Below are 13,314 nucleotides of genomic sequence, written 5' to 3'. Positions count from 1 at the left end.
ATCTTGCTTGACTTCTTGGTCACATTCTAGTTTCTAGTTACTTGATCATTTCCATCTTCTTAATTCACACCTCCTAGCTTCTGGACAGTGCCATTCTGGCAGTGTGTCACTGGCTTGTGTTCTTAGTGACTGTGGCCAGCTCTTCCTCTTACGATTCAACTTGAGAATGTTGGAGTTTCCCAGGGCCTAGTCCTAGGCTATTTTCTCTTCTCTAATCGGCCTTGGAAGCACATTAGAGTCACTTGGGAATTTTCTTTATGGGAGTATACCAACTAGTACAAGAAGAAAGAATGATAGAATCAGAATATCAGTATTTTGCAACCAGAAATAAAATGAATGTTCTAGGCAATGATCATAATGGCTGGTACAGTTGTTAATGAAAACCTGATGGGGAACGTTGTAGAAGATGGATCAAGCTGATAACAGCTGAATTCATTGATCATTCTTAACCTCATTAAAAGAGATGACCAGGTATCATGTGCTTTCTGATGGAACTACATTATATCTTGTCAAAAAATCTTTCCTAAAGCTTATCAAGTCTCTAGATCTTACTATCAGTTTACTAGAAATAAAGGAAATGGAGCATGCTAAATGACCCCTTGGGGATGCAATCAATAAAATTCAGAGTGTGGGAAACTATTAAATAAATTGCAAGGAGAAAGAGTGAGGGATAGTCTATAGAATAAAAATGATATAGTTAAGTGCAATGGCTGACTGACCCTTGTCTGGATCCTGATCTGAGCAAACCAACTGAAAAAACAGAGACAACAAGAAAAGGCTCAGAAAATTAAATAATGACTGGAATTAAGGAATAAAAACTTAATTTTGGCATAAAGATTTATTTTAGAGATACATACATACTAAAAAATTGTGAGTGATATGACCTGTCTAACATATGCTTTAAAATAATCCATTTTGGGGATGCTAGGGGGAGGGAGAGAGACCTGGACTGGGCAGAGATGAAATAAGTTTGTCTATGAGTTGATAATTGTTAAAGCTGGATAATGAATACCTGGTGTTCATGAAACGATTTGCTTTTGTATATGTTTGAAATTTCCCATTAAAAATTTTTGTTAAATTGCTTGGGGAGCCTTAAAAAGTATGGACCCTGCTCCCTGCTCCCTCCCACAGGGGGGCACCCTAAGAGATTCTGACTCATTGGCCTGGAGTAGGGATGGGAATCAATTTTTAAAAGCTTCCCAGGGAACTGTAATGTGCAGCCAGGATTGAGAACTACTGCTTTATATTATGTCCCTAGATGATCTCATCTATTGCTTTAATGCCATCAACATGCTGACAACTCCCAGATTTACGTCTCTGGTCCTGACCTTTGCCTTGAGCTCTGGGCTTATAAATTCATCTGCACTCTTCATCCAGCTGGAGGCTAGATAGGCATTTCAACCTGACTATGGTGAAAACAGATCTCTTTATGTTCAACCCAAACCTGTTTCTTTCCCGGTGTTTTCTGTCTTTAAAAATGGCACTGCCATGCATCTAGGTACAGATGGTCAATGAATAGTTCTGATAAAAAGATTCTAATGGAACCAGCGTTGTATAAAAACTTTAGCCAATCAAGAAGTTCTTGTGTGATGCATGACTATCAAATATAGAAAAGATGCAGCATCTTCTTTCATAGTTGCTAGACTTGTTTTGAGTTGCTCTTCAGCTCTTAGCCCTACAAAACCCTAACATTTAGAGCCGACTGAATTTGAATGATAGTAATTTCCTTTCCAGGTTTTTCTACCAAAACATATGGAGGAATTGGGATGAAGAAGAGGAGGACGAGTATGATTATTTTGTCAGATGTGTTGAACCTCGATTGAGATTGTAAGTATTTATTAGTGGCCTTGTACATGTTGGAAAAATAGCTATGCTTTGTTTAATTTTTGGCCCACAAACTGAAATAAACTGATGTACAAATAGTATAACCCACTGACAAGTTATTAAATGAAGCTTATTCTAGTGCGGAGAACTTTGGTATTTAAGAACAGTCTAAAAGTAGAGAGTTTAATTAAGAACATCTAAGTTAACAGCTCACTATTTTTTAAATCTGAGTAAAACTCAATTGACCTAATGTTTTAAAACTCTTTGTTAAATTCAAAGATGATTGAAAAACAGTGAAATTAATTGAATTATAGAGACTCTTTTTACTTTAATTTTTTTTGAAGGGTGCTTTTAAAGATGTATGACTTATATTCTAAGTTCTACAGTGAAACCCACTAGGCTAAACTAGTGTTTTGGCTGAACTCGAGATGTTTTGTCAAGTTTCCCTTAAATCTTATTGGACAAATAGATGAAAATACTAAATAGTTAATATTGGTGGTGAATACAAAATTATAAAATATCTAAACACATTTGCCTTCTAACTTATCACATTTGGTAGGGAAAAACCTTCCCATTATAAGAATATCCCAAATTAACCACACACCCAAATAATTGTTCTGCACCAACTTTGTTAAATGTGAGATTTAGCCTTCCACTAGATGGTACTCTAAGACCAGGTAACTTTTTTGAATTCCGGAGTGGTAGTTGGAAAGGCAGCACTGCAGTAAGAATAAAATTAGAACTTGCACTCCCAGACCAACTGTAGTGGTAATTTTTTTCCTTCATACAGAAAGATTATTTGGTTATGTAAGGTAAAGCCTTTACATTTTTGTGGAATCCAATTTGATTAAGTAAATTTCTCTTGGTAAAATAGTAAATAATAGAAAAACGTGAAAAGTCTGGTTAATGGTTCTACCTGATTTAGAACTATGTATGTTTGATTTCAGCTCTTTATATATTTGCTGTGATTTCTATTTAGCCTTTCCAATTTTTCTATTGAGCATTTCCTAATTTCCCATAATTTTTGTTTTTTTTGCTTCACAAAAGTGCTTTAATACTAAATGCACAAATATACATATATATATATTTTAAATTTCTTATTAAGGTGGTCTTGATATACACTTTTATGAGGGTTTCACATGAAAAAACAATATGGTTACTACATTTACCCATATTATCAAATCCCCACCCATACCCAATTGCAGTCACTGTCCATCAGTGTAGTAAGATGCCACAGAGTCACTATTTGTCCTCTCTGTACTACACTGTTTTCCCTGTGACCCTTCACACCATGTGCACTAAACATAATACCCCTCAATCCCCATCTCCCTCCCTCCCCACCCACCCTTCCACACCCCTCCCCTTTGGTAACCGCTAGTCCGTTGGAGTCTCTGAGTCTGCTGCTTCAGTTTTGTTCCTTTAGTTTTGCTTCATTGTTATACTCCACAAATGAGGGAAATCATTTGGCACTTATCTTTCTCCACCTGGCTTATTTCACTGAGCATAATATTCTCCAGCTCCATCAGTGTTGTTGCAAATGGTAGGATTTGTTTCTTATGGCTGGACAGCTACATGCAAGATGTGTATATGTACCACATCTTCTTTATCCATTCATCTACTGATGGACACTTAGGTTGCTTCCATGTCTTGGCTATTGTAAATAGTGCTGTGATAAACATAGGGGTACATATGTCTTTTTGAATCTGAGAACTTGCATTCTTCGGGTAAATTCCAAGGAGTAGGATTCCTGGGTCAAATGGTATTTCTATTTTGAGTTTTTTGAGGAACCTCCATATTGCTTTCCACAATGGTAGAACTAGCTTACATTCCCACCAGCAGTGTAGGAGGGTTCCCCTTTCTCTTTATCCTTACCAGCATTTGTTGTTCTTAGTCTTTTCAATGCTGGCCATCCTTACTGGTGTGAGGTGACATCTCATTGTGGTTTTAATTTGCATTTCCCTGATGATTAGTGATGTGGAGCATCTTTTCATGTGCCTGTTGGCCATCGGAATTTCTTTGGAGAAGTCTCTTCATATCCTCTGCCCATTTTTTAATCAGGTTATTTGCTTTTTGGGTGTTGAGACGTGTGAGTTCTTTATATATTTTGGATGTTAACCTCTTGTCGGATATGTTGTTTACAAATATATTCTCCCATACTGTAGGATGCCTTTTTGTTTTGTTGATGGTGTCCTTTGCCATACAGAAGCTTTTTAGTTTGGTGTAGTCCTGTGTGTTCATTTTTGCTTTTGTTTCCCTTGCTGGAAGAGATGCATTCAAGAAAAACTTACTCATGTCTATATTCAGGAGATTTTTGCTTATGTTATCTTTTAAGAGTTTTATGGTTTCATGACTTACATTCAGATCTTTGATCCATTTTGAGTTTACTTTTGTGTATGGGGTTAAACAATAATCCAGCTTCATTCTCTTGCATGTAGCTGTCCAGTTTCGCCAACACCAGTTGTTGAAGAGGCTGTCGTTTCCCCATTGTATGTCCATGGCTCCTTTATCATATATTAATTGACCATATATGGTTGGGTATATATCTGGGCTCTGTAGTCTGTTCCATTGGTCTATGGTTCTGTTCTTGTGCCAGTACCAAATTTTCTTGATTACTGTGGCTTTGTAGTAGAGCTTGAAGTTGGGGAGTGTAATCCCCCCAGCTTTATTCTTCCTGCTCAGGATTGCTTTGGCTATTCAGGGTCTTTTGTGGTTCCATATGAATTTTAGAACGATTTGCTCTAGTTTATTGAAGAATGCTGTTGGTATTTTGATAGGAATTGCATTGAATCTGTAGATTGCTTTAGGCAGGATGGCCATTTTGACAATATTAATTCTTCCTATCCATGAGCACAGGATGTGTTTCCATTTATTGGTATCTTCTTTAATTTCTCTCATGAGTGTCTTGTAGTTTTCAAAGTATAGGTCTTTCATTTCCTTGGTTAGGTTTATTCCTAGGTATTTTATTCTTTTTGATGCAGTTGTGAATGGAATTGTTTTCCTGATTGGTCTTTCTGCTAGTTCATGGTTAGTGTATAGGAATGTGACAGATTTATGTGTATTAATTTTGTATCCTGCAACTTTGCTGAATTCAGATATTAAATCTAGTAGTTTTGGTGTGGATTCTTTAGGGATTTTTATGTACAATGTCATGTCATCTGCAAACAGGGACAGTTTAACTTCTTGCTTGCCAATCTGGATGCCTTTTATTTCTTTGTGTTGTCTGATTGCTGTGGCTAGGACCTCCAGAACTATGTTGAATGAAAGTGGATAGAATGGGCATCCTTGTTTTGTTTCCAGTCTTAAAGGAAAGGCTTTTAGCTTCTTGCTGTTAAGTATGATGTTAGCTGTGGGTCTGTCATATAAGGCCTTTATTTTGTTGAGGTACTTGCTCTCTATTCCCATTTTGTTGAGAGTTTTTATCATGAGTGGATGTTGAATTTTGTCGAATGCAATGCTTTTTTGGCATCTATGGAGATGATCATGTGGTTTTTGTCCTTCTTCTTCTTGATGTGGATGATGTTGATGGATTTTCTAATATTGTACCATCCTCACATCCCTGGAATAAATCCTGCTTGATCATGATGGATGACTTTTTGATGTATTTTGAATTCAGTTTGGTAATATTTTGTTGAGTATTTTTGCATCTATGTTCATCAGGGATATTGGTCTGTAGTTTTCTTTTTTTGTGGTGTCTTTGCCTGGTTTTGGTATTTGGCCTCGTAGAATGAGTTTGTAAGTATTCCCTGCTCTTCTACTTTTTGGAAAACTTTAAGGAGAATGGGTGTTAGGTCTTCACCAAATGTTTGATGAAATTCAGCGGTGAAGGCATCTGGTCCAGGGCTTTGTGCTTAGGTAGTTTTTTTTATTACCAATTCAATTTCATTGGTAGCAATTAGTCTGTTTAGATTTTGTGTTTCTTTCTGGGTCAGCCTTGAAAGTTTGTATTTTTCTAGAAAGTTGTGCATTTCTTTCAGGTTATCCAGTTTGTTGGCATATAATTTTTCATAGTATTCTATAATAATTCTTTATATTTCTGTGGTGTCCTTAGTAATTTTTTCTTTCTCATTTCTGATTCTGTTTATGTGTGTATACTCTCTTTTTTACTTGATAAGTCTGGCTAGGCTAGGGGTTTATCTATTTTGTTTATTTTCTTGAAGAACCAGCTCTTGCTTTCACTGATTCTTTCTTTTGCTTTATTCTTCTTGATTTTATTTATTTCTGCTTTAATCTTTATTATGTTTCTCCTTCTACTGACTTTCAGCCTCATTTGCTCTTCTTTTTCTAGTTTCGTTAATTGTGAGTTTAGTGTGTTCATATGGGATTGTTCTTTCCTGAGGTAGGCCTGTATTGCAATATAGTTTCCTCTTAGCATGGCCTTCACTGCATCCCACAAATTTTGTAGTGTTGAATTATTGTAGTCATTTGTGTCCACATACTGCTTGATCCCTGTTTTTATTTGGTCATTGATCCATTGGTTATTCAGGAGTATGTTGTGAAGCCTCCATGTTTTTGTGAGATTTTTTATTATCTGTGTGTAATTTATTTCTAGTTTCATACCTTTGTGGTCTGAGAAACTGGTTGGTACAATTTAGGTCTTTTTGAATTTACCGAGGCTCTTTTTGTGGCCTAGTATATGACGTATTCTTGAAAATGTTCCATTTATGCTCAGAATGTGTATTCTGCTTTTGGGTGGAGAGTTCTATAGATGTCTGTCAGGTCCAGCTATTCTAATGTGTTGTTCAGTACCTCTGCCTTTTTACCTATTTATTGTCTGGTTGATCTGTCCTTTGGAGTGAGTGGAGTGTTGAAGTCTCTTAGAAAGAATGCATTGCATTCTATTTTCCCTTTTAATTCTGTCACTATTTGTTTCACATATGTAGGTGCTCCTGTGTTGGGCGCATAGATATTTATAATGGTTATATCTTCTGGCTGGTTTGACCACTTTATCATTATGTAATGTCCTCCTTTGTCTCTTGTGACTTTCTTTGTTTTGAAGTCTATTTTGTCTGATACAAGTACTGCAACTCCTGCTTTTTTCTCCCTGTTAGTTGCATGAAATAATCTTTTTCCATCCCTTCACTTTTAGTCTGTGTATGTCTTTGGGTTTGAAGTAAGTCTTTTGTAGGCCATATATAGTTGGGTCTTGTTTTTTTTATCCATTCAGTGACTCTGTGTCTTTTGATGGGCGCATTCAGACCATTTACATTCAGGGTGATTATCAATAGGTATGTACTTATTGCCATTGCAGGCTTTAGATTCGTGGTTACCAAAGGTTCAAGGTTAACTTCCTTACCTAAGAGTCTAACTTAACTCAGTATGCTATTACAAATACAATCTAAAGGTTCTGTTTCTCTCCTTATTTTTCTTCCTCCTCCATTCTTTATATATTAGGTATCATATTCTGTACTCTTTGTCTATCCCTTGATTGACTTACAGGATAGTTGATTTAATTCTGCATTTGCTTAGTAATTAACTGTTCTACTTTCTTTGCTGTGGTTTTATTACCTCTGGTGACAGCTATTATACCTTAGGAACACTTCCATCTATAGCGGTCCTTCCAAAATACACTGTAGAGACAGTTTGTGGGAGGTAAATTCTCTCAGCTTTTGCTTATCTGGTGATTGTTTAATCCTTCCTTAAAATTTAAATGATAATCTTGCCAGATAAAGTAGTCTTGGTTTGAGGCCCTTCTGCTTCATTGCATTAAATACATCATGTCACTCCCTTATGGCCTGCAAGGTTTCTGCTGAGAAGTCTGATGATAGCCTGTTGGGCTTTCCTTGGTATGTGATCTTATTTCTCTCTCTGGCTGCTTTTAATAGTGTGTCCTTATCCTTGATCTTTGCCATTTTAATTACTATATGTCTTGGTGTTGTCTTCCTTGGGTCCCTGTGTTAGGAGGTGTGTGCCCCTCCATGGCCTGTGAGACTATCTCCTTCCCCAGATTGGGGAAGTTTTCAGCAATTATCTCCTCAAAGACACTTTCTTTCTCTTTTTCTCTCTCTTCTTCTTCTGGTATCCCTATAATGTGAATATTGTTCTGTTCGGATTGGTCACACAGTTTTCTCAATATTCTTTCATTCTTAGATATCCTTTTTTCTCTCTTTGCCTCAGCTTCTTTGTATTCCTCTTCTCTAATTTCTATTTCATTTATCATCTCCTCTACCCTGTCTAATCTGCTTTTAATATCTCCCATTGTATGTTTCATTTCTGATACTATGTTCCATAATGATTGGATCTCCGACTGGAATTCATTCCTGAGTCCCTGAATACTCAGCCCCTGGAGTGATGTCTGTGGTCGCAGGGGACTGATGTTGCTGCCTCGGGGGATGAAAGATCTGTTTCCTGCTTCCCAGCTGCTATGCCTTTTTCCACTGTCAGAATCAGTGGGCCGAGCACACAGATATAAGCCTCTATGCTTTGCATTTTTAGCTGCTGTAGGCAGGTCTTCCCTCTGGCTAGCCTACCGCCAGGGTAGGGTTTGCCAGTTTGCAAGCCAGGTGTGGCTGGCGGGGAGGAAAGCACAGTAAGCTGTGTGTCATGGAGGGGGTCCCTGGAACTGCGTAGCCAGCCAGGGGGCTGAAGCACCTCAAGATGGTGGAAGTTCCCAACCTGCTGGGTAGAGTGCACCTGGACAATTTTGTCTACCTGTCCTTTCTCCTTAGCAGTAAGGTCTGTGCAATCCTTGCCCCGTTAGCAGCCCTCTTGATGTTAGGAAGTCTCTCAGACTGCCTGCCTTTCTTTTGTCCCAGAGCAGCCGGATATGGATCCCTGCTTTCCACAAGTGGCTGAAATCTCAGTCTCTCCAGGTATTCTGCCTATCTTAGCTTTCTAACCCCCGTAATCATGAGAGCACCATGAAATGTAGGTTTGTGCTCCCAGAGCAGATCTCCAGAGCTAGGTGTTCAGCAGTCCCAAGCCTCCACTCCCTCCCTTCTCCATTTCTCTTCCTCCTGCCAGTGAGCTGGGTGGGGAGGGCTTGTGTCCCGCTGGACCACAGCTTTCATACATTATCCTGTTCCATGAGGTTTATTCTTTTCTCCAGGTGTATGCAGTCTGGCGCAGCCCTCTTTCCTGTTGCTCTTTCAGTATTAGTTGTATTAATTATGTTTTCATATTACATGTGGTTTTAGGAGGAAGCCTCTGTCTCACCTCTTATGCTGCCATTTCTCCCAGGCCTGGCTCTTAGACAGGACGGCACTGCTGTTACTCTTGCCTTTGCCATACATGCTTGTCTTTCCCATAGTTTTTTAAATAAAATGCCAGAATTTCAATAAGCTTGCAAATTTTTTAGTTTTGATATACTTGCTGTTAAAGAGCAATGATTGGTTTTAATTGAAGTGAAATGTAATGGTAGGTGAATATTGTGTATCTGGTAAATTAGATCTTTACTTGTTAAAAACTATTCTGAATGACAACTTTACATGTTCTAACAACAAGAAATATCTTACATACATATCTTGGGCATCACTTGCAGATGGGTAAGCATAAGGAAGGAATTGTTTTCAGTTATGGAGAAGAAACTATGGTACTTGATGGGAAAAGTGGAATGTTACCAAATCTACGTAGACTCTTAAAAATGGTGCCTGGTTTAAGATAGTTGTAGAGTTAACGACAGAAAATATTTAAAAGGAATCAAATCGTATTGTCTTGGTTTTACACAGTGAAGCAAATGTTCTTCCTTTCTAATTCAAAACACTGCTTCAAAGCTTATGGGTCTGAGACACAGATATTCGTTCATTGCTTCCAGTCTGTGAAGTCTCATATTAATGAGAAGAAGTTCACTGATTGGCATGGATATTGGAAATTTGAGTTTTAATCTTCATAACTTAATAGACTTGATCAAGCAGTCAGTGGATTGGTCCCCAATTTCTTATTTGCCAAGTGGATTTCTAGAGAATCTTAAATGAGTATGAATTAACCAAAGCAGACAAAATCCTTGTTTTCTAAGCTTCACCTAATTCATTTACTTGAAAAGTAGAAAAAAATTTATTTCTTATTCATTTTGGGTACTGTTTGGATGTTCACTATAATTTGGTGTAAATTTGTTTAAGATGTGGTTCTGTTCTTTCCCCCCCCATCTTATTTAGAGCATGACTAAGTTAAACAACATCTAAGACAACAATTCTCAACCTTGGCTGCACATTAGAATCCCCAAGGAACTTTTTAAAAAAACCTCTTTCTGGAGACTAATTTAATTTGTCTGGATGGGGACCTGAGCATCTGTATTTTTAAAAGCTCCCCAGAAATTCTAATAAGCAGCCAAGGTTGAAAAGTTCTGGCCTAAGGCATAGCTAGTCAATATACTTTTGAATGAGAAATTAGGCAATTATTTTAAAACTACAGTTAGGAGAGTAATATTGCAGTTTACTTTCAAATTCATTAATTTAAAATCTGTTAATTTGATTGTACATTCACAAGTTATTTCATCTAGAAATACTTTTTGCTTTGACTATGTATTTGAGAAGGTTACTTTATTTTAATCACTTGTTTTGAAATGACAGCTTTATTTTTTTTATCAGAATCTGAAAGGCTTATGTTTTTGAAGTAATCTAATTATCTTCTGGAGGGAATATTCAGCATACTTTCATGCCACGGTGCTTTAAATGCAAGGAAGCACTAGGTGATTTGAATCACTTAAAAAATTTTGATCCTGTAAATATAGTAATCTTAAATATTGTTATGAAACTATTTGGGATACTTTTCCTCTCCACTTCTTCCCTGAGATACCCTCTGCCACCCACTTTAATAAGATTTAGAATCTAATATATAAGAAAATCATTTCTTATTAAATAATAATTCCAAATTGTGCAACATGAACTTTCAGTGTTTCTAAAGTACAAATTCTTGGATCTAAGGGAAAAAAATAGCAACTCCTCCAAAGAAGAAAAATTAGTGATCTTAATGAAATGTTCCTAGAAACTTTCAGTAGCTTCCACTTATACTGGAGTGCTATTCAGAAAGGCTTAACATGTACCTGAGTTATGTACTATCAAAGACTTTTTTTACTGAGCCTTTGAGGACTAAATGGGCTGTCTTAGTGATAGGAAAATGTGTCCGAAAGACAATGGATTTGAATTTGCTTTTAAACTTTCAGGCATTATGACATTCTTGAAGACCGAGTTCCTTCAGGACTTATTGTTGATTACCGCAATCTGTTGTCTCAATGTGAGGAGAGTTACAGGAAATTTTTAAATCTGAGAAGCTGTTTGTCAACTTGTAACTCTGATTCTGAGCAGGAAAACATCTCTATGGTGGAAGGGTTAAAATTGTATTCAGAAATTGAACAATTGAAACAAAAGCTGAAACTCATTGAGAATCCTTTGTTGAGGTACGTGTGTCTTTGTTATCCTTTGTATCTTTTCTAACCAGCTATCTTACTGAGAACTAACAGGTCTGTTTGATTTCTTTAAGATATGTGTTTGGTTATCAGAAGAATTCTAATATCCAAGCAAAGGGCATCCGTCCAGATGGTCAGAAGGTCACCCATGTAGTCTCCTCCACCATGATGACTGGTCTCCTGCAATCCCTGCTCAGGGACAGGCTTTGTCAGGAGCCTTGTAAGGAAGAAGTAGAAATTCAGGTAAAAAAGAGTTTCTTGCTCCATGTGGCTTTTTTCCCCTTCCCATTCACCCCAGGTTTTCCTGAATTCTACAAAGTATTTATTGGGTCTTCCCAGAGCTGGTTTTCTGTGAAATGAGGAGTGCAAAGAGTACTATTGCCTTTTATCAGCATGTTTTGGCCTCAGTGCAGTAGCAAAGGAGTTTCTTAAGTATGCAGTTTTGGCTCACTTTTCAAAGTGAAACATGAAGACACTTGAAGTAATACTCAGGTTGCTTTGGGGGTATATTTGCAATATGCTGTTGTTTTCTAGTTTCACAGTGATCCATTGTCTGCTATAAATGCCTGCTATGAAGGTGACACCGTTATCATTTGTCCTGGCCATTATGTGGTGAATGGCACATTCTCCATTTCTGACTCCGTTGAATTGGAAGGTGAGTATGGAAACCAAACTCTCATGCATGATATGCTAAGAAAACAGTAAATCACTGCATCTTGTTGAAGCTCCAGAAATACGATTTCAACCCATTTGATTCCTGATGAGTTGCCTTGAAACATTAAGGGTATTTACAGGTGTACAGGGGATTGACTCTGTGTTTGAGCAATATATGATATGGTTCTTTGTGGCGTTATATGTATTGGGAAGATAAGTACATAGAGAAGAAAGACCACTAAGAAGAAGCATAGTCTACAGATTATGGTTGGTTTATGGAAAGGAAATCTCATTTCTAGAATAAAAAAATATTCCCAGGAATATTTTTTGTAAGTTTATCATTTTTTAAATTTGTTGTTTACTGTTTCTTTTTTGTTATGGACATATTGTTGCATGGTTTTTTATTTTAAATTTAGCTTATTTTTGTGAGAGGTACAGGTCCAACTTGAAACTGGACCAGAAATCTTTATCTTAATTCTTTAAAAGCTTGCTGAATGTCACAAATTCTGCACTTTGTATCTTGACCAAAGTACTCTTGAAAACGTTAATGTTGAAAGATTCTATTAAATATAACTTTTTGGCAGTTATAATTTTATTGTACCTTTAGAGTGATTCCTAAATTAAGGTTACTTTATAGTCATTCATCTTAGTCCTCTGTATTTCTATAACATGTCAAATTTAGATGCTCCTGTTCAACTATTTACCAAAAGAGCTTCAAGTTAGCAATAAAGCTTGTAATGCAAAAAAATCGTATATCATTTTGGGACTTGTGCAGCTGTTCACAAACTGCTTAAGCTATGTTCTTTATCGTGTCAAAACTTCTTAATGGGAGCAAGGCTGGGAGCTTACTTTCCTGCTGTTCACTAGTACATCACCTCACCCTCTTTTTTGTTTTATGTGTGTAATTTCTTCTTTCTCCTTTCCAATATTTGATGTATAATAGATGTGTGTATAAATAACACATCTGCAGGATAAATCACTAAATAAAAACATTTTATTTTTTGGCCTAGTGAAAATAGCATTGATATTATAGATTTTATGGTGGGTAAGAATTTTTCCTGGATTGGTGAGGAAATTATAATGAAATTGCCAAAATGTCATAAATAACTATGTAGAATTCTGATCGTTAAGTGTAAAAATGACCAAGTTTACTAACAGAGGGCATTTCTGAGAATTTGGGGAATCAGATGGTATATCTAGTGTGAATATATGGAATACTTGTTCATAAGTAAGATTAAAGCTTATCTGATAACTGATCTATAACACTTATAGCAAGAGTTAGTACCTACTATGTGCAGAGTCTTAACAGTGTTTACAGTAGGGCTTTTTCTTAGTTTAGAACATCCATTCACTTAGGTGATGGTTTAATGTCTCAAACTGCCAAGAACACATAGCCTGTTTATGTAATAATCTTAGTTTTTTTCCTCTCAATATGGCAATTCTTTTTATATTTTTAATTTTTATGATGCTAAAAGAACAATGGTTATTGTAGAAAA

At 36.6% G+C, this 13,314-nt stretch overlaps 1 protein-coding gene across 1 annotated transcript in view; it reads left to right on the top strand.

Annotated features, from left to right (window-relative positions):
• The window catches only part of SHCBP1 (SHC binding and spindle associated 1), a 35,246-nt gene that overhangs the window by 7,752 nt on the left and 14,180 nt on the right, over window positions 1-13,314 (top strand). The window contains exons 5-8 of the mRNA XM_036905716.2: window positions 1,735-1,827; window positions 10,922-11,155; window positions 11,239-11,407; window positions 11,699-11,819. Coding sequence (XP_036761611.2) covers window positions 1,735-1,827; window positions 10,922-11,155; window positions 11,239-11,407; window positions 11,699-11,819 — 617 coding nt within the window. The remainder of the gene's footprint in view (window positions 1-1,734; window positions 1,828-10,921; window positions 11,156-11,238; window positions 11,408-11,698; window positions 11,820-13,314) is intronic.

The sequence above is a fragment of the Manis pentadactyla genome, chromosome 15 (assembly GCF_030020395.1).
Source record: "Manis pentadactyla isolate mManPen7 chromosome 15, mManPen7.hap1, whole genome shotgun sequence".
Classification (NCBI taxonomy): Eukaryota; Metazoa; Chordata; class Mammalia; order Pholidota; family Manidae; genus Manis; species Manis pentadactyla.
The sequence above is the reverse complement of the archived record's forward strand: the minus strand, read 5'-3'. Positions and strand labels throughout refer to the sequence as shown.